This window comes from Rhinopithecus roxellana, chromosome 5 (assembly GCF_007565055.1).
Source record: "Rhinopithecus roxellana isolate Shanxi Qingling chromosome 5, ASM756505v1, whole genome shotgun sequence".
Lineage (NCBI taxonomy): Eukaryota > Metazoa > Chordata > Mammalia > Primates > Cercopithecidae > Rhinopithecus > Rhinopithecus roxellana.
This window is the reverse complement of record NC_044553.1, coordinates 128,545,047-128,564,075: the sequence shown is the minus strand read 5'-3', so window position 1 is coordinate 128,564,075 and position 19,029 is coordinate 128,545,047. Positions and strand designations below refer to the sequence as shown.

Genomic DNA, 19,029 nt, shown 5'->3' with positions numbered 1-19,029 from the left:
AAGTCCGGTTTCTGTCACTGCCAGGATTTTCCCATGTGAGACTTCCCTCACTGCCAAAGGTGGTTTCAGAGTGTCTAGAATGTCACAGCTATTGTGCTGAACCCATACTGACTCCCGTAAGGATGGCACTATGTCTGAGAGGCCAAAGAGGAAGTCCAGAGACAACAAGTGAGTCGTGGGGTTTATCTGAAGAATTGACACACACACAGGGACAGGGCAGTGGCAGTGGGCTGGACTGGAGAACGGCTGCTGTTCCTAAAAAGCATGCAGTTTATATCACATTTTCACTTAGCACCTTCCACCTGGCCACCTCCACCTGGCAACCTCATTTGACCCAAAACAAAGGGCCTCAATCCTCTGAATGGCCTGCATTCCAAAGGATGGGCCGGGGGTTAGGACATCCTTCACGGATAAGGAAAGCCTCTCCAGATCTGCTACTCTTGGATTCCTTAACTTGGGACAAGGTACACACATTCTTCTTAGGCCACAGGGTCATTCTCGGGGTAAAGTTATTGCTGTCAGGTGCATCTGCCATACAACGTCCCGGCGGCTGTGCTGACAAGGTCATTTCGCCACAGGTTCTGATCCATTGCCTCTGCTGGGATGAGGCAGGGTGAAGCTGGGTGAGCAGTACAGAAAGGGAGTGATTGTTTCTGCAGGAGGGTCACAAGGCGTCTTGCTCTGAGGAGTATCCCAGTGTGTCCGCTGAGCCTGGCAGGTGCTCAGGCAACACTGGAGGAGCTGGACTCAGATGACACAGCCCATCAGCAGCATGGCCTCCGGCCTCGGGCTCTGTCACTCCTTGTTTTCTTTCTTTTCCTTTATCATTGTAAAAGTAATACGTGCTCGATAAACGGATTTGGTAAATAGAGAAAAGTGGGGAGAAAAGAATCATGTGATCCATTTCTATTCAGTGTTTTTTGTTTCCTTTTTCTTTTCTTTTTCTTTTTTTTGAGACGGATTCTTGCTCTGTCGCCCACACTGGAGTGCAATGGCATGATCTTGGCTCTCTGCAATCTCCGCCTCCCAGGTTCAAGCGATTCTCCTGCCTCAGCCTCCCGATTAGCTGGGATTACAGGCGCTCACCACACTGGGCTAATTTTTGCATTTTTAGTAGAGACAGGGTTTCACCATGTTGGCCAGGCTGATCTTGAACTACTAACCTCAGGTAACCCACCCACCTTGGCCTCGCAAAATGCTGGGATTACAGGCGTGAGCCACCGCACCTGGCCCTTCAGTGTTTTTTTAAAAATTAATTTTTAAACAGGATGGTTAAAAATATACTGTTTATACTATTTTATTTCTTAATTTTATTACTTAAGGATCTATCCTATGTTTTCAATCCATTTTTCTAACCTTAGCATGGATGGCTGCATGGCATTCTGCAGAACAGAACTGCAACCATGGTCACGTGTATTGTATAACATGTCCTTATGATAGTCATAACCTGCAGAGTAAGAGAGGCTTTTCAGGGTTTTCTTCTGTGTATTGTATAACATGTCCTTATGATAGTCATAACCTGCAGAGTAAGAGAGGCTTTTCAGGGTTTTCTTCTGTTTTCTAGGAGAACTCCAAACTCCAGTTCACCTAGTGTGTTTATACAATGAATTGTAGGGCAGCTACAGGATCATCTCGACCAATGATGGCACTTCCAAAGGACCCTCTTCTCTCCTCATGAAGCAGGGTTTAGCTGGAACAGAGGTGATAGGGCTCAAGATATGCCATCACCAAATATGCCACTTTGGCATATTCATTGCTTTGAGCTAAAATAAGTTAAGAATCAGCTGAAGCAGAGAAAGTGCTTTACCTCCCCCAACTGCCTAAAACAAAGCAAAAAGTTCCCCTTTTGTAAAGGAAATTCATACCTACAAAAACATTTCATTAGTAAAGGTGGCTGTACTAGCAACAGAGATACTTTTATAACATGAGATGTTACAGGAAAGAGTCCCGATCCAGACTCCAAGAGAGGGTTCTTGCAAGAAAAGTCATGGAAGAAGAATTCAGGGCGAGTTTACAGAGGGAAGCAAAAGTGAGTTAAGAAAGTAAAGGAATAAAAGAATGACTGCTCCACAGGCAGAGCAGCGCCGAGGGCTGCTGGTTGCCCATTTTTATGGTTATTTCTTGATGATGTGCTGAGCAAGGGGTGGATTATTCGTGCCTCCCCTTTGTAGACCATGCAGGGGAACTTCCTGACGTTGCCACGGCATTTGTAAACTGTCATGGCACTGGTGGGAGTGTAGCAGTGAGGACGACCAGAGGTCACGCTCATGGCCATCTTGGTTTTGGTGCGATTTAGCCTGCTTCTTTACTGCAACCTGTTTTTGTTCATTTGTTTGTTTGTTTGTTTTGAGACGCAATCTCACTCTGTGGCCCAGGCTGGAGTGCAGTGGCCGGATCTCAGCTCACTGCAAGCTCCGCCTCCCGGGTTCACGCCATTCTCCTGCCTCAGCCTCCCCAGTAGCTGGGATTACTGGCGCCCGCCACCTCGCCCAGCTAATTTTTTGTACTTTTAGTGGAGACGGGGTTTCACCATGTTAGCCAGGATGGTCTTGATCTTCTGACCTCGTGATCCGCCGCCTCGGCCTCCCAAAGTGTTGGGATTACAGGATGAGCCACTACGCCAGGCCTATTGCAACCTGTTTTATGAGCGAGATCTTTATGACCTGTATCTTGTGCTGACCTTCTATTTCATTCTGCGACTAAGAATGCCCAACCTCCTGGGAGTGCAGCCCGGCAGTTCTAGTCTCATCTTACCTGGCCTGTATTCAAGATGGAATTGCTCTGGTTGAAACACCTCTGACAGAGACTGTTATCTGTGTAACCAGGCAATGCTTATTCACCATACATTTCCTCCCCTCTTGTTACCCTCTTGTAACTGCCCAGTGGGTTCTCCTTGCCTGCTGCCTAGACAGAACCGATTTATCAAGACAGGGGAATGGCAATGGAGAAAGAGTAATTCACGCAAAGCCGGCTGTGCGGGAGACCAGAGTTTCATTGCTATTCAAATCAGTCTCCCCAAGCATTTGGGAATCAGAGTTTTTAAAAATAATTTGGCACATAGGGGCTCGGAAAGTGGGGATTGGTTAGCTTGGAGATGGAATCCTGGGGGGTCGAAGTTAGGTTTTTTTAGTATCTTCTGTTCCTGGGTGCCATGGCAGAACTGGTTGGGCCAGATTACCAATTAGGTGGTGTCAGCTGATCCATCGAGTGCAGGGTCTGCAAAATATCTCCAGGGCTGACCTTAGGTTTTACAATAGTGATATTATCCCCAGGAGCAATTTGGGGAGGTTCAGACTCTTGGAACCAGAGGCTGCATGACCCCTACATTGTAATTTCTAACCTTGTAGCTAATTTGTTAGTTCTGCAAAGGCAGACTGGTCCCAGGCAAGAAGAAGAGTATTGCATCCTTCCGTGGTATCGGCACAAGCAAGGTTGTAGGTATCTAATACATATTTAAGAGTATGGGATGTAATAGAAACGGGTAATTCCTTGCCTTGGCTGGCACCACGGTATTCTCAGATAGGAAGGCTGAGTGCTAGGATCTGTCTGCTGTGCTTGTGTGGGCTCACCTGAAGAGTCAGACCACATCCCTCACTTGTTTGGCCAGCTCCGTTAGAACGATGGTGGTGGGTAATTAAATAATACACCAGCGTCTCTCACCTGACAGCTTAAGAGAACGTTTACATATGTATTTCAGATACATGTAGATTTCACATTAAACCTAAAGGTATCTGAGACAAGTCTCAATCAATTTAGAAAGTTGGTGTTGTCAAGGGTAAGGATGCACCCGTGATGCCGCCTCAGAAGGTCCTGACGGCACAGCATGTGACAAGGTGGTCCAGGTACAGCTTGGTTTTATGCATTTCAGGGAGACAAGAGATACACATTGGTTCCGTCGGGCTGCAAAGGTAGGACGCCTCGAAGTGGGGAGGGGGCTTCCAGGTCATAGGTAGATAAGAGAAAAACGGCTGCATTCTTTTGAGTTTCTGATTAGTCTTCATTGAATATGCAATTTACAGGAATGGTCACTTAATGCCTTAATCTGGCTTAGTGAAACGATAGGGCAAAGGAAGCAGTCAGATTTGCATTTGTCTCACCTGAGCAGCGGGATGACTTTGCGTTCTGTCTGTTGTTGATGAAAAGAGTCAAACTCTGTGAAATATGTGAAGAGATTTATTCTGAGCCAAAAATAAGTGACCACGGCCTGTGACACAGCCCGCAGGAAGTCCTGAGAACATGCGCCCAAGGTGGTCGGAGTGCAGCTTGGCTTTATATATTTTAGGGAGGCATGAGACATTAGTCAAATACATTTGAGAAATACATTGGTTTGGTCCAGAAAGGCAGGACAGTTCGAAGCAGGGGCTTCCAGGCTATAGGTGAATTTAAGCATTTTCTGGTTGACAATTTGTTGAGTTTGTCTGAAGACCTGGGATGGATAGAAAGGGAATGCTCAGGGCCGGGCATGGTGGCTCACGCCTGTAATCCCAGCACTTTGGGAGGCAGAGGCAGGTGGATCACCTGAGGTCAGGAGTTCGAGACCAGCCTGGCCAACATGGAGAAACCCCTGTCTCTACCAAAAATACAAAAATTAGCAAGACATGGTGGTGGCTGCTTGTAATTCCAGCTGTTCAGGAGGCTGAGGCCGGAGAACTGCTCGAATGGAGCCGGATGTTGCAGTGAGCTGAGATCGCACCATTGCACTCCATCCTGGCGACAGAGTGAGACACTGTCTCAGAAAAAAAAGAAAAAGAAAAAAGAAATAAAAAAGAAAGGGAATGTTCAGGTTAAGACAAAAGATTGTAAAGACCAAGATTCTTTTGAAGTCTCATAGTGGCTGCCCGTAGAGACAGTAGATGACAAATGTTTCCTATTCAGACCTTCAAAAGGTGCTAGTTAATCTCTTCAGGAGTTGGGGGGGCCTGGAAGAAAAAGATCTAGCTATGTTGATAGAGATTCTTCACGGACGCGAATTTTCCTCCACAAAGGATGGCTTTGCAGGACCGTTTCAAAATATGGCAAAGAAACATATTTTGGGGTGAAGTATTTTTATCTTCTTCTTTGTCACATAATGTTATACCAGAGCCAGACTGGAAAGTAAGTCACAATATATAGGGTTAAATAAAACCCATCTGATGAGAATTTATGGTTTGTAGGGGATGACTCCCCAGACCCCTTAGATAGGAATTTGGGCAAAATAAGAAAAAATCGGAACTTAGTCCTCACTGTTTTTTGTCCACTGGGAATTTCCTTGCGGGAAAATTGTGAGGGAGATATGTAGCTTTTTTGTCTTTGTAGCTGTCTTATTTAGGAATATACTGGGAGGCAGGTTGGCCCTAGCAGCTCCCAGCTTGACTTTTCCCTTAGTGATTTTGGCTGAGTGATTTTGGAGTCCCGAGGTTTATTTTCCCTTCACACATTATTACCTTCATGACAGGGCAGTGTAGAGAAGGGAAAAAGGGCTTCCCTTCACTCTTCCAGGTTCTTTGACTGGGCTATGAATTAAATTAACAAAAAAAAACAGATGAACAGTCGGGGTGCGGTGGCTCACGTGTGTAATCCTAGCACTTTGGGAGGTCGAGAAGGGCAGATCACTTGAGGTCAGGAGTTCGAGACCAGCTGGCCAATGTGGTGAAACCCTGCCTCTACTAAAAAATATTTTTAAAAAATTAGTCAGGTGTGGTGGCAGGCACCTGTAATTCCAGCTACTTGAGAGGCTGAGGCCGAGAATTGCTTGAACCTGGGAGATGGAGGTTGCAGTGAGCCAAGATTTTGCCACTACACTCCAGCCTGGACAACAGAGCCAGACTCTGTCTCAAGAAAAAAAAAAAGAACAGGATAAAAACTATTCTAATTACGTACGTGTGCACATCAGTCCCACAAAAATGTGAGACAAAAATGTGAGAAGGGCCAGATAACTGAAACTTACTTGGCATCCTGAGCTCCAGAAAGGAGGAGGGGCTGGGGTCTCAGGGGTGGTGGAGGCAGGGCATGGAAGGGTGAGGGGAGGACATGTCGGGGAAGTGGCTCTGCCTTGTCATGCAGATAAAAGTCTGTAAGCGAGAAACTTGTCTGGGAGTAGCTGTCTTCCTGGTGTGCACACATTTACTAATGAAAATTTCCTTTATAGGAGTGAGTTTTCTTTACAAAAGGGGACTTTTTCAGAGTTACTTCTGTGTTCGTGTTTTCTCAAAATAATCAGCTCAGATTAATCCATATGCCAAAGAGGCACATTGTGAGGTGATGGATTCTACAGTCATATTTTGGAGTGGTTTGTTTTGAACCCCAGTAGCAGGGATTAGTACGCCAGTTTTGCAGTTTATAAAATTAAAGTTGACATCATCAAAGGAAGTTGCCTATGGTCATGGACATCCCCACCCCACCTCCGTCACAGTCACTTCTCTGCCCCGGCCCAAACTGAAGCTAATCCTGTATTGAAGTGAGTTCATTGTTCTACACAGTGCGAGCCCTTCATAGACACTCACGCCACTCTTCCTCAGCTCCTTAAGACCACTGCTAGCAGCTCCGGTGTGGTCTACTTCCAGCTCTTCAAGGCATCCTGAGTGTCAACAGAGATTACCATTTTTGTCCTGGAGTTGGTGCAAGCTGGGGTTAGTTCTGTGTGGCTGACACAGAGACATGGAGGTGCAGCGTCTCTTGGCCCCGTGTCCTAACACCATCACCTCTGTTTATCTCTCCCCAGGATTTTGGCTCAGTCCCAGGTGCCTGAGATATTTCTGGGTTGTCCAACTTCTCACTAATAAGGGCTCTTACCTACCCCCAGACTTTTTCTCCTGGGTCCTGACACCAGTCTGTTTCTTATAAACTCCCTCACTCATCTCCCTTCCTTCTCTCCTGGCTGGTGACTGGCTGGGCCCTGCTGGGAGTTTGCAGTAATGCTAAACCTGAACAGTGGGGCTGCTCGGTGTGATCTCCTTGGTAGAGGAGGTCCTGCCTCAGGGAAATCAGTTCTTGGAATCACCAGAGCCTTTTAGGTCTTAGATAGCATGAGGCCATCTGCCTGATGGACACCAAGCCTGCAGTTTCTCCTTTTGGTCCCACTCTTTCTCCTGCACTGCATCTGCATCCCAGCCTCTTCTCACTGCACTCATCCTCACCTGCCTTCCCCAGCCAACACACCTGGAAGCATCTGTACCTACCAGCATGACTTGAGCATCAGTTTTCTATTGACACACAGCAAATAGTAACAAACATAGAGGCTTACAGCGGCGCACATTTTTATCTCTTTGTTGTGTGGGTTAGAAGTCTGGGATGGTGTGGCTGAGTTCTCTGCTTAGGACACCGCACGATTCAATATGAGTGCACCGGGCTTTGTGAATCACGAAAATTTGAGACAGATCTCAGTTAATTTAGAAAGTTTTGCTGAGGTTGAGGACTCATGCTCCTGACACAGCCTCAGGAGGTCCTGATGACATGTGTCCAAGGTGGTCAGAGCACAGTTTGGTTTTACACATTCTAGGGAGGCATGAGACATCAATCAACATATGTAAGATGAGCACTGGTTCGGTCTGGAAAGGCGGGACAACTAGAAGTGGGGCGGGGCTTCCAGGTCATAGGTAGATAAGAGACAAATGGTCGCATTCTTTTGAGTTTCTGACTCTCCTTTCCAAAGGAAGCAATCAGATATGCATTTATCTCAGTGAGCAGAGGGGTCACTTTCAGTAGAATGGGAGGCAAATTTGCTCTAAGCAGTTCCTAGCTTGACTTTACCCTTTAGCTTAGTGATTTTGGTGGCCCAATATATCTTCCTTTCACAGCTTTTATCTGAAGGCTCTGAGGAGAATTCAATTCCTGGCTCACTCAAGCTGTTGGCAGATTTCTGTTTCGTGTGGCTGCGGGACTGAGGTCCCCGTTTCCTTGCCCACCGTCAGCTGAGGCCACTCTCAGACTTAAAGGCCAGTGTCATTCCTTCTTGTGTGTCCTTCCCTATCTTCAAACCAGCAATGGAGCATCAAGTCCTTCTCATGCCTCAAAATTCTCTTACTTCTACTGCCAGATGAAGAAAACTCTGCCTTCAAAGGGCATATGTGATAAGATTAGACCCACCCACGTATCCTAGTCTGCCTTTTCAATATAACGTGTTATGATCTCAGGAGTGACACCAGAAAGCAAAGGTCTAGGACCCATCTTAAAATTCTGCCACTATAGACAGGAACCATAGATTTGGAGCACAGTTAGAGACAGGGTCTTGCTCTGTCACCCAGGCTGGAGTGCAGTGTTGCTATCATAGCTCACTGCAACCTCAAACTCCTGGGCTCAAGCCATCCTCCTGCCTCAGCTTCCCGAGTAGCTGGGACTACAGGCCTGGGCCACCATGCTCAGCTAATTTTTTTTAAAAAAAAGTTTTGTACAGATGGGGTCTCGCTATGTTGCCAAGAATGGTCTTAAACTCCTGGCCTCAAATGATCCACTCACCTCAGCCTTTCAAAGCGTTGGGATTACAGGTGTGAACCACTGCACCTGGCCTGAAGCACAGCTTTCTTATGGGACTACTCCAGATGTCCAAAGATTTTTGCTACCTCCTTCCCTTCAAAAATCCTGTTACATGTTGTCAATGTGGGATTGAAAATAATGTTCTGTAACACCTGCTGGCTTTCTCTCTTTCATATTTTTCAGACTGACCCACCCCTGCCCATCCATTTTATTTTATTTTATTTTATTTTATTTTATTTTATTTTATTTTTGAGACAGAGTCTCACTCTGTCACCCAGTCTGGAGTGCAGTGGCACCATCTTGGCTCACTGCAACCTCTGCTTCCCGGGCTCAATTGATTCTCCCACCTCAGCCTCTTGAGTAACTGGGATTACAGGCGCCCGCCACCATGCCTGGCTAGTGTTTTGTATTTTTAGTAGAGATGAGGTTTCACCATGTTGCCCAGGCTGTTCTCAAACTCCTGAGCTAAAGCAGTCTGCCCGCCTCAGCCTCCCAAAGCACTGAGATTACAGGCGTGAGTCACCACATGTGGCCTACACCCCTGCCCCATTCCTAACTCTTCGAACTCTCTGTACAATTATATTTGCGATTCCCACTCGCTTCCCTTGTTCATCATTTCTCTGCTTTCTATACCCTTATCATTTTCCATCTGTTTTCAAAAAAAGAGCACAGGTGCTCCCAGGTGTCATCACCTAGGACTTCTAATTAAGTGCCCTTTGAGGAATTAATATGATGAGTTGTAGGAGTTAATATGATGATCTGTACAGAGCTCCATGGTTGTCTATTTTCCTGGTCCTCATCTCTGCAGTAGATCATTACAAAAATAGGCTTCAACCCACTGGGCAAAGTACTGCATTTGTCAGGGGCAAGGCTAAGTGACTGCAAGAAAGAGAATAAAAAGAGTTCAAACCTTAAATACAAAGAAGTCTATTTTTTTCTCACATAGAAACCAGGAAATATAAATAACTGTCACTAAGTATCTTTGGAGGATTGGTCCCAGGACCTCCCTCAAATACCAAAATCCAGGGATGCTCGATTCCGTGGTACAAAATGATGTAGCATTTGCATATAACCAATGTACACCTCCACCGTATACTTTAAATCATCTTTAGATTATTTATACCACCTAATGCAAAGTAAATGTCATGTAAATAGTTGTTATACGGCATTGTTTAGGGAATAATGACAGGAAACAAGTCTGTATATGTTTACTACAGGTGCATTTTTGTTTAATATTTTCAATCCAGGGTTAGTTGAATTCACAGATACAGGAGGGCCGACTACAGAAGCTCTTGGTTCCATGTGGCCATTTGAGGAGCAAGCCTCCTTTTCTCTTGCTTTCATGCCATCTGGAACTTTCTCTGTATGTGTCTGGTGAAGTGGGACTCCCGATGTTCCTGTACCCCCGCCCTTGGGAGAGGCACAGCATGGAGAAGGCTATGACGCTATCTGGCCTTTCTTTGCATTGCTTTGTCTTTCTGTAAATGCAAATGAGAATATTGCTTTCCAATTAGAAAATGCAGATTGCTCTGAGTTTCATTTAATGTGCTTTGAATTCTGGCCCAACATTTTATAGTTGACCTTTGAATAATGCACAGGTTAGAGGCGCTGAACCCATGATAGTCAGAAATCCACATGAAATTTTGATGCCCCAAAAAACTAACCACTGATAGCCTACTGTTGACAGAAAGCCTTATCGATCACATAAACAGTTGATTACCACATCTTTTATATGATTTATGTATTATGTACTGTATTCTTACAATAAAGTAAGTTAGAGGGAAAATGTTATTAAGAAAGTCATAAGAAAGAAAAAATGTATATCCTATTCATTACATGGAAGTGGATCTTCATAGAGGTCTTCATCCTCATCGTCTTCACATTGAGTGGAGTAGGCTGAGGAGGAGGAAGAAGATGAGGGCTTGGTCTTGCTGCCTCAAGGTGACAGAGGCGAAAGGTGGAGGAGGTAGAAAGGGAGGCAGGAAGGATTTATTGAGTATGAATGGACTCTCTCAGTCCAAAACCATGTTCCTCAAAGGTCAACTGCAGATAAGAAAAATTGCTCCCAGGTTGAATTCCAATGTCTAGTAAGCTCGTGTCTACCATTGTGCTTCCAGAGGGAGATGAAATAAGAGCATATTCTTTGGGTTACGTGGAAAAATCTAATGCTCAGAATGCACCACCACTGAGCTCTGTTTGCCTCCCTCTACCACCATCTGGAGCAGCCTGTCTACTTATGGGAATTGCACCTCTCAAATATAATTTACTGTATGGAGTTCTGCCTTCAGTCCAGAGGCGGAAAATTGCAGGAAACATTGCCTCCATGCTATCACAGAGGAAAAATTCTGATAAGTTGTAATATCATGGTGGTGGTGGTTGTTTTAAGCACACCAGAGAACTGAGGACATAAAGAAATCTAAGTTAATTAATTTCAAGAAAGGTATAAGATTTTTCCAGGTGAAAACAGCCCCAGGAATGCTTTTATCCCTGGGGACAAAGTGAAATGAAGAGCAAACTTGCAATAGGATGAGGGTTAGGACAGAAAAGCCAACATTGTAGCTAATGTTTAACATCCATGCATGATTTGTCATGATTGATTAGAAACCCAAGCAGTATTTGCATAACAGTAGACATATACATCCAAAGAACAAGACAGAGAGCCCATAAATAGATCCACACATATATGGCCAATTGATTTGCAACAAAGCTATGAAAGCAATTCAATGAGGAAAAGAGCTTCTTTTCTATAAATGATGATAGAACATTTGGATGTGTGTGTGTGTATATATATATATGTATGTGATATGTTGCATTATGTTTATAGATTAAAACTATAAAGTCTTAAGGAAAATATAGAATATCTGCATATGCTTGGAAAAGATTTCTAAGACAGGACACAAAATACATTAACCATTTAAATAGATGATAAATTGAACATGATCACAATTAAAAATTTCTGCTTATCCAAAGGCATCACTTTAAATGAAAGGACAAGTCATGTTTTGGGAGAAAATAGTCACTTCCTGTTAGTGCCCAGTCTCAGGACAAAAATGCTTTAAATTGCGGGTTTCGTTATATTGCCTTCCAAATGCTAGTTCCGTGATAAATCCTCATGCTCCTTTGTGGCAGCCTGACTTGGACAGCAGATGACTCTATTAGAACAACTGACAGCCTTTCCAATCCACGTAATGTCTCAGTTTTTCTTCCATGTTGTTAAAAATAGTCTCATAAACCAGAAAATCCAGCAGGGGGGTGTAGAATTCCAGTTTCTGGGCTATTACACATTTATTTGGAAAATGAGCTTTTTCTTTATTGCTGCAACTCAGGAATCCTGCTCAGTATTGACCACAGAATAGACAGAACTTCTTAAATGTCACTGTGACTGAGGAGTGATTAAGCAGCTTCTCTCTCTGAGCCAGGTCAGTTTCTTTTCTGAGTTACTGTTAACAAGGGTGTTCTTGTGGCTGCTTTGTAAGCAAACATTGGTCAGACTGAAATGTATTTGAAACATTCACACCACTTGAATGAGTAACCAATATTATTGCAAATGTTTATAAAAATAACTGAGTGCAACACCATTTTTATAAGCAGAAATCTTTTCAAGGAGGAAAGCCTATTTTCTCGAAATTATGCAGAAATACCAAGGTGTTATGGACACGTTATATACTTAATAAGAAATACCAAGTATATTTGTATACTTAATACAAATACCAAGTGTAAATACTTTTACACTTATAAAAGTAAATATACATATGTAAAATGACTTCCAAAAATATTTACAGAAGAGAGCATCAAATATCCCTCAGAAATACATACAATTTTCATAATAAAAGCAAGTTAGAACATTATGAGGCAATGTGGCCATATTGTTCAGAAACCAGACTGCCTATTTTTATTTTATTTTATTTATTTATGTATTTATTTTGAGTAGAAGTCTTGCTCTGTTGCCCACTCTGGAGTACAGTGGCACGATCTTGGCTCACTACAACCTCCATCTCCCGGGTTCAAGTGATTCTCCTGCCTCAGCCTCCCAAGTAGCTGGGACTACAGGTGTGCACCATTGTGCCTGGCTAATTTTTTGTATTTTTAGTAGAGATGGGGTTTCACCATTTGGCCAGGCTGGTCTTGAACTCCTGACCTCAGGTGATCCACCCACTTTGACCTCCCAAAGTACTGGGATTACAAGTGTGAGCCACCACGCCCAGCCTCCATTTTTATTTTTATTTTTTTTAGAGTCAGGGTTTTGCTCTGTGGCCCAGGCTGGAGTACAGTGGTGCGATCATGGTTCACTGCAACCTCGAACTTCTGGGCTCAAGAGGTCCTCCAGCTTCAGCCTCTTGAACAGCTGGGACTACAGGTGTGGGCCACTAGGCCTGGCTAATTTTTTTTTTTTTTTAGAGATGCAGTCTTGCTATGTTGTCCGCTCCAAGCCTTGTGCTATATCCTCTTGCTTTGGCCTCCCAAAGTGCTGGGATTGCAGACGTAAGCCACCATGCCTGGCCCAAACTGCCCATTTCAGAGAAATCCCTTCCCTCTTTGCCATCAGATCTGTTATATTTCTTTTTAGTCATTTATACTTCTGGATCAACAGAACTTAACTTTATGGACTTTCAACAAGAGCTGGAAAAATAATACAGGAAGCTGAACCAAGAGACAAAGTTACACACACCTGAAGCACGCGCCTGGAACCGTAAGGTGCATCTTTAGTCGCCCTATGTTTTTGGTTCACACCTCTTCCCTCTCTCTTCGAAACACACATGTGTGCAAGAGGAGCAATGGTGAGTTCCTGGAAGAGGCAGGTGCTGCCCTATCTTTGGAATCAAAAGGCCTCCCTCAGGCTTTGCTGGGCCACTTTCCCGTCCCTGTAACCAACTGCAATCAGGCTTCCTGCACTCACTTCCCACCTCTGCCATCTGCCTGCCAGGGAGAGAGAATGTGCCTGGCCTCACATGGGAAGAAGGAAGAGGCATCTGCAGAGGAGAGTCATTTGCAAGCAGACCCAGAGAGCAGGATTTGCGGGCAGGAAGGCTGCGGGGAGGAACAATCTTCCCGCCAGGCCCACAAGGCTGAGGCAGTCCACCGCTTAAAACCCAGCTCCCCTAGACTTGAGGCAGGGTTAGAAGGGATCCTGATTCCTTGGACATCTTTAGGAGAAACATGGCATTTTTATGCTGCATTGAAACAAATATGTCTCTGTATGCCTTACAATTAATGAGGCAGATTTGAAGCACTTTCAATAGCTAGTATCACATTTTCAACTACTTTTCCCTTTGGTCCCTGGGCTGCGGCTGGGATGTGCCCTGATCCTCTGTCATTCTGCCCTTGTTTATTCCACTGTCTCCTGTAAAACTCCCAAAGGGTCTTATATGAAGGTGTTTTTGTTGTTGTTGTTGTTGTTGTTGTTTGTTGTTTCCTTGTTTTTGAGACAAAGTTTCGCTCTGTCATCCAGGCTGGAGTGTGGTGGCTCAATCTATGCTCACTGCAACCTCTGCCTCCCAGGTTTCGGCCTCCAGAATAGCTGGGAATACAGGCGTGTTACTACCATGCCCAGATAATTTCTGTATTTTTAGTAGATAGAGGGTTTCACCATGTTGCCTGGGCTGATCTCGAACTCCTGACCTCAAGTGATCCGCCTGCCTCACCTTCCCAAAGTGCTGGGATTACAGGTGTAAGCCACCATGCCTGGCCTGAAAGTTATTAAAATTTCTCTACCCCTTGCTTTCCTCGCCTGTGAGCAGAACCTTTTCCTCTCACAGGGTGTCTGAGCTTCAGTGAGAGCGTCCTGAATGGGAAGCCAGTACAGGGATGGCAGCAGGTCAACAGTGGTAATGGTGAGGTGAGTTTCCCTCCTTCTGCAGGAGTCTCCTTGCAGGGGGAACATGCCTGTTCAAAGAAAGCCTTTATTTTGCTTTTTTAAAAAATTATAAATTTTTGCTGGGGAAGGGGCGGCAGGCGCCATGTCCGGCCGCGAAGGTGGCAAGAAGAAGCCACTGAAACAGCCTAAGAAGCAGGCCAAGGAGATGGACGAGGAAGATAAGGCTTTCAAGCAGAAACAAAAAGAGGAGCAGAAGAAACTTGAGGAGCTAAAAGCGAAGGCCGCAGGGAAGGGGCCCTTGGCCACAGGTGGAATTAAGAAATCTGGCAAAAAGTAAGCTGTTCCTTGTACCTGAGGAGATGGTGACCCTTTATTTCATCCTTATTTAAACGTCTATATTCCCTGCCATAACATCTTTTGCCACCTAAAGCTGGAATTAAGTGTTGTCTTGGAGCTGTTGTACATTTAAGAATAAACTTTTGTAAAAAAAAAAAAAAAAATTATAAATTTTTTTTAAGTTTTAATTTTTGTGGGCACATAGTAAGTAGGTGAATATTTATGGGGTACATGAAATATTCTGATACAGGCATGCAATGCATAATCATCATATCATGAGAAATGGTGTATCTATCCCCTCAAGCATTTATCCCTTGTGTTGCAAACAATCCAATTATATACCCTTACAGTTATTTCAAAATTAACAATTAAATTATTAACGATTATAGTCACCCTGTTGTGCTATCAAATACTAGGCATTATTTATACTTCCTATTTTTTGTACCCATTAACCATCCTTACCTCCCTGCCAACCCCCACTCCCCTTCCCAGACTCTGGTAAACATCCTTCTACTCTCTATGTCCATGAATTCAGTTGTTTTGATGTTTAGATCCCACAAATAAGTGAGAATATGTGATGTTTGTCTTTCTGTGCCTGGCTTATTTCACTTAACATAATGACCTCCATTTCCATCCATGCTGTTGCAAATGACAGGATCTCATTTTTTATGGCTGAATAGTACTCCATTGTGTATATGTACTATATTTTTGTGAATTCATTCATCTGTTGATGAACACTTAGGTTAATTCCAAGTCTTGGCTATTGTGAATAGTGCTGCAATAAGCATGAAAGTGCAGATATCTCTTTGATATACTGATTTCTTTCTTTTGGGTATATATCTAGGAGTGACATTGCTAGATTGTAAGGTAGCTCTATTTTTAGTTTTTTGAGGAAACTCTAAACTGTTCTCCGTAGTGGTTGTACTAATTTACATTCCCACCAACAGTATACAAGGGTTCCCTTTTCTCTACTTCCTTGCCAACATCTGTTACTGCCTCACTTTTGAATAAAAGCCATTTTATCTGGGGTGAGATGATATCTCATTGTAGTTTTGCTCTGCGTTTCTCTGCTGGTCAGTGATGTTTATTTAGCACCTTTTCATATGCCTGTTTGCTATTTGTCTTGTTTTGAGAAATGTCTATTAAGGTCTTTTGCCCATTTTGAAGTCACATCATTAGATTTTGTTTTTCCTGTAGAGTTGTTTGAGCTCCTTATATATTCTGGTTATTAATCTCTTATCACGTGGGCAGTTTGCAAATATTTTCTTCTATTCTGTGGGTTGTCTCTTCACTTTGTCAATTGTTTCCCTTGCAGTGCAGAAGATTTTTAACTCAACGTGATTCCATTTGTCCATTTTTGCTTTGGTTGCCTGTGTTTGTGGGGTATTTCTCAAGAAATTTTTGCCCAAACCAATGCCCTGGAGAGTTTCCCCAATGTTTTCTTGTAGTAGCTTTATAGTTTGAGGTCTTAGATTTAAGTCTTTAATTCATTTTGATTTGATTTTTGCATATGGCAAATCTAGTTTCATTCTCCTGCATGCAGATATGCAGTTTTCTTAGCACCACTTGTTGAGGAGACTTTCTTCTCCCTGTTGTACATTCTTGGCAACTTTGTTGAAAATGAGTTCACTGTCAGTGTACAGATTTGTTTCCATGTTCTCAATTCTGTTCCGTTGGGCTATGTGTCTGCTTTAATGCCAGTACCATGCTGCTCGGGTTACTATAGCTCTGTAGTATAATTTGAAGTCAGGTACTGTGATTACTCTGATTACTCCAGTTTTGTTCTTTTTGCTCAGAACAGCTTGGCTATTCTGCGTCTTTTGTGGTTTTGTATAGATTTTAGGATTGTTTTTCTATTTCTGTGAAAAATGTCACTGGTATTTTGATAGGGATTGCATTGAGTCTGAAGATTGCTTTGGGTACTATGGACATTTTTACAATATTGATTCTTCCAATCCGTGAACATGGAATATCTTTCCATTCTTTGGTGCCCTCTTCAATTTCTTTCATTAGTGTTTGATAGTCTTCATTGCAGCAATCTTTCACTTCTTTGGTTAAGTTAATTGCTAGGTATTTAATTTTCTTTGTGACTATTGTAAATGAGATTACCTTTCTTATTTCTTTTACAGATTGTTCACTGTTGACATACAGAAATTCTACTGATTTTTGTATGATGATTTTGTACCTTACAGTTTTACTGAATTTATCAGTTCTAATAGTTTTCTTGTGAAGTCTTTAGGTTTTTCCAAATATAAGATCATATCAGTTGCAAACAAGGATAATTTGACTTCTTTCTTTCCAATTTGGATGCCCTTTATCTTTCCTGATTACTCTAGCTAGGACTTCCAGTACTATGTTGAATAACAGTGGTGAAAGTGAGAATCCTTGTCACGTTCCAGATTTTAGAGGAAAGAGGAAGCCTTTATTTTGGAGCCCAGTGTGTGACAGTGGAAAGAGCACAGAAATTGGAGTCACACGTCCTGCCCACATCCTGCCTCATTGGCTTTGTGACTTTAGAAGTGCTATTGAACCTTCCTGGATCTTGGTAGCCTCACCTTTAAAATGGGTATAATAATCCCTGTTCGAATGGCTGTAGTGACTTTGAAACATGCCAACTTGGCTAAGCCATAATGCATTTCCCCAGAATTATTGTTCCTGTATGTTTCCAGTTAAGATGGGCCTTGAAGGACATTTTGCATGGATTTGGAGAGTGGAAATGGAGTAGCAGCTGTGTTGCTGTTACTATTGAAAGGTGGGCATGTTTTCTATATAACAAACCTGCATGTGTACCTCTGAACCTAAAATAAAAGTTAAAAACAAAAAAAAAGACAATTAAAAATAATAATTTTTTATTAGATGCTATTTTACATTAGATATGGGTCTATATTTACACAACTACTCCCCAATATGATGGCCACTAGCCACAGTGTGGCTCTCGAATATGACCACTTAAAATTGAGATGTGCTGCAATTTAAAAATAATATATATTATTTTTAACATTATTTATTAGTATACATTTATTATCACACGCATTGTCGCTCTCTGCTGGCTCACCTCATGGGTGTGCAGAAGCAGCTGGGCTTGCAGCTGTTCAACCTTCCCCTCATGCTCCTTCAGCTCCTCCAATGCCTGAGTCAGAGATGTGTTTAGCTCCACAATGAGGGGCATCTGCCTCTCTTGCAGATCACCTGCATTATCAAAGTTGGGGGCAGGGAGAGACTGACACACAGAGACATGTGGATAGGTTGTAAAACTACCTCTCTGGAAAAAGCAAAAGCCCCGGGTTACAGTGTTTGCCAATTGATGCGGTGTAAATACTCCTTTTGTGGCTGATTTCAAGCTCTCAATGTGATGTCATTGAATGCAAAGTTAGGAAGGGATCCGTACAGTAGACGCTTGTGAGGTGACAGGAGACGGCTGCAGGGCAGTGCTGATGATGGGTCCAGTCAGTTTTGATGAACCGCAGTGTGTGCTTGTGGGTTCTCCATTGTCCTTGCTCTTTCCAATTTACAACCATCTTCCCTTCCTGACAGTCTTTTCTGCAAACTTCAAGTTGCAGATTTATATGCAAAGGTACCTGCCTATCAGAGACTTTTTAAGCAGTTGCCATAGAATAATCCATTTACATCTACATATTTTTTTTTCCCTCTAATGATTTCCTCTAATGATTTTACTTATGTGACTGAACCTTGCCCCCTGACAGATACGGGCAGTTTAATTGAGATAATTTATGTGAAACACCCAGCAGTGCTAGGCACAGAGTAGCCACTACATAATGTCAACTTCCTTAATGAGCCATTGTCAACTATTTGAAATTAATAGTATGTCATTTCCTCTCCTGATATCATGGGACTCAGAGATATTCATCATATTTATGGAATCGTGTTCCTTTTTTCTTTCTTTCCTAAGCAGATGAATCATACAGACCAGCACTATTCAACAGAAATATAATGCAAGCCACATATGTCATTTAAACATTTCTAGTGCCACATTAGAAAAAGCTAAAAAAAGTAAAATTAATAATAATAATATATTCAATGTAATCCAATATGTTAAAAATATGATTTCAACATGTAATCAGTGTAAAATAATATCCATTAGGTATTTTAAATTCTTTTTGTACCAACTATTTAAAATTTATATTATTTTTTAAATTGCAGCACATCTCAATTTTAAGTGGTCATATTCAAGAGCCACATTGTGGTTAGTGGCCATCATATTGCAGAGTATTTGTGTAAATATAGACCCATATCAAATGTAAAATAGGGTACAATACAAAAATTATTTTTAATTGTGTATTTTTTTTCTGTTTTTAACTTTTATTTTAGGTTCAGAGGTACATGTGCAGGTTTGTTATATAGATAAACTCGTGTCACGGGGGTTTGTTGTACAGATTATTTCATCATCCAGGTACTAAGCCTAGCAC

The 19,029-nt window shown here is 42.7% G+C and overlaps 1 protein-coding gene across 1 annotated transcript; it reads left to right on the top strand.

Moving 5' to 3' along the window:
- Nucleotides 1-14,390: 14,390 nt before the first annotated feature.
- Nucleotides 14,391-14,766, top strand: LOC115897551 (translation machinery-associated protein 7). The gene has a single exon (XM_030930808.1). The coding sequence runs from the start codon at nt 14,409-14,411 to the stop codon at nt 14,601-14,603; it is 195 nt and encodes a 64-aa protein (XP_030786668.1). The 5' UTR covers nt 14,391-14,408; the 3' UTR covers nt 14,604-14,766.
- Nucleotides 14,767-19,029: the final 4,263 nt, after the last annotated feature.

What these genes read in the sequence shown, in the direction of transcription:
- LOC115897551 (XM_030930808.1), top strand. Translation starts at nt 14,409, where the DNA reads ATGTCCGGCCGCGAAGGTGGCAAGAAGAAGCCACTGAAACAGCCTAAG.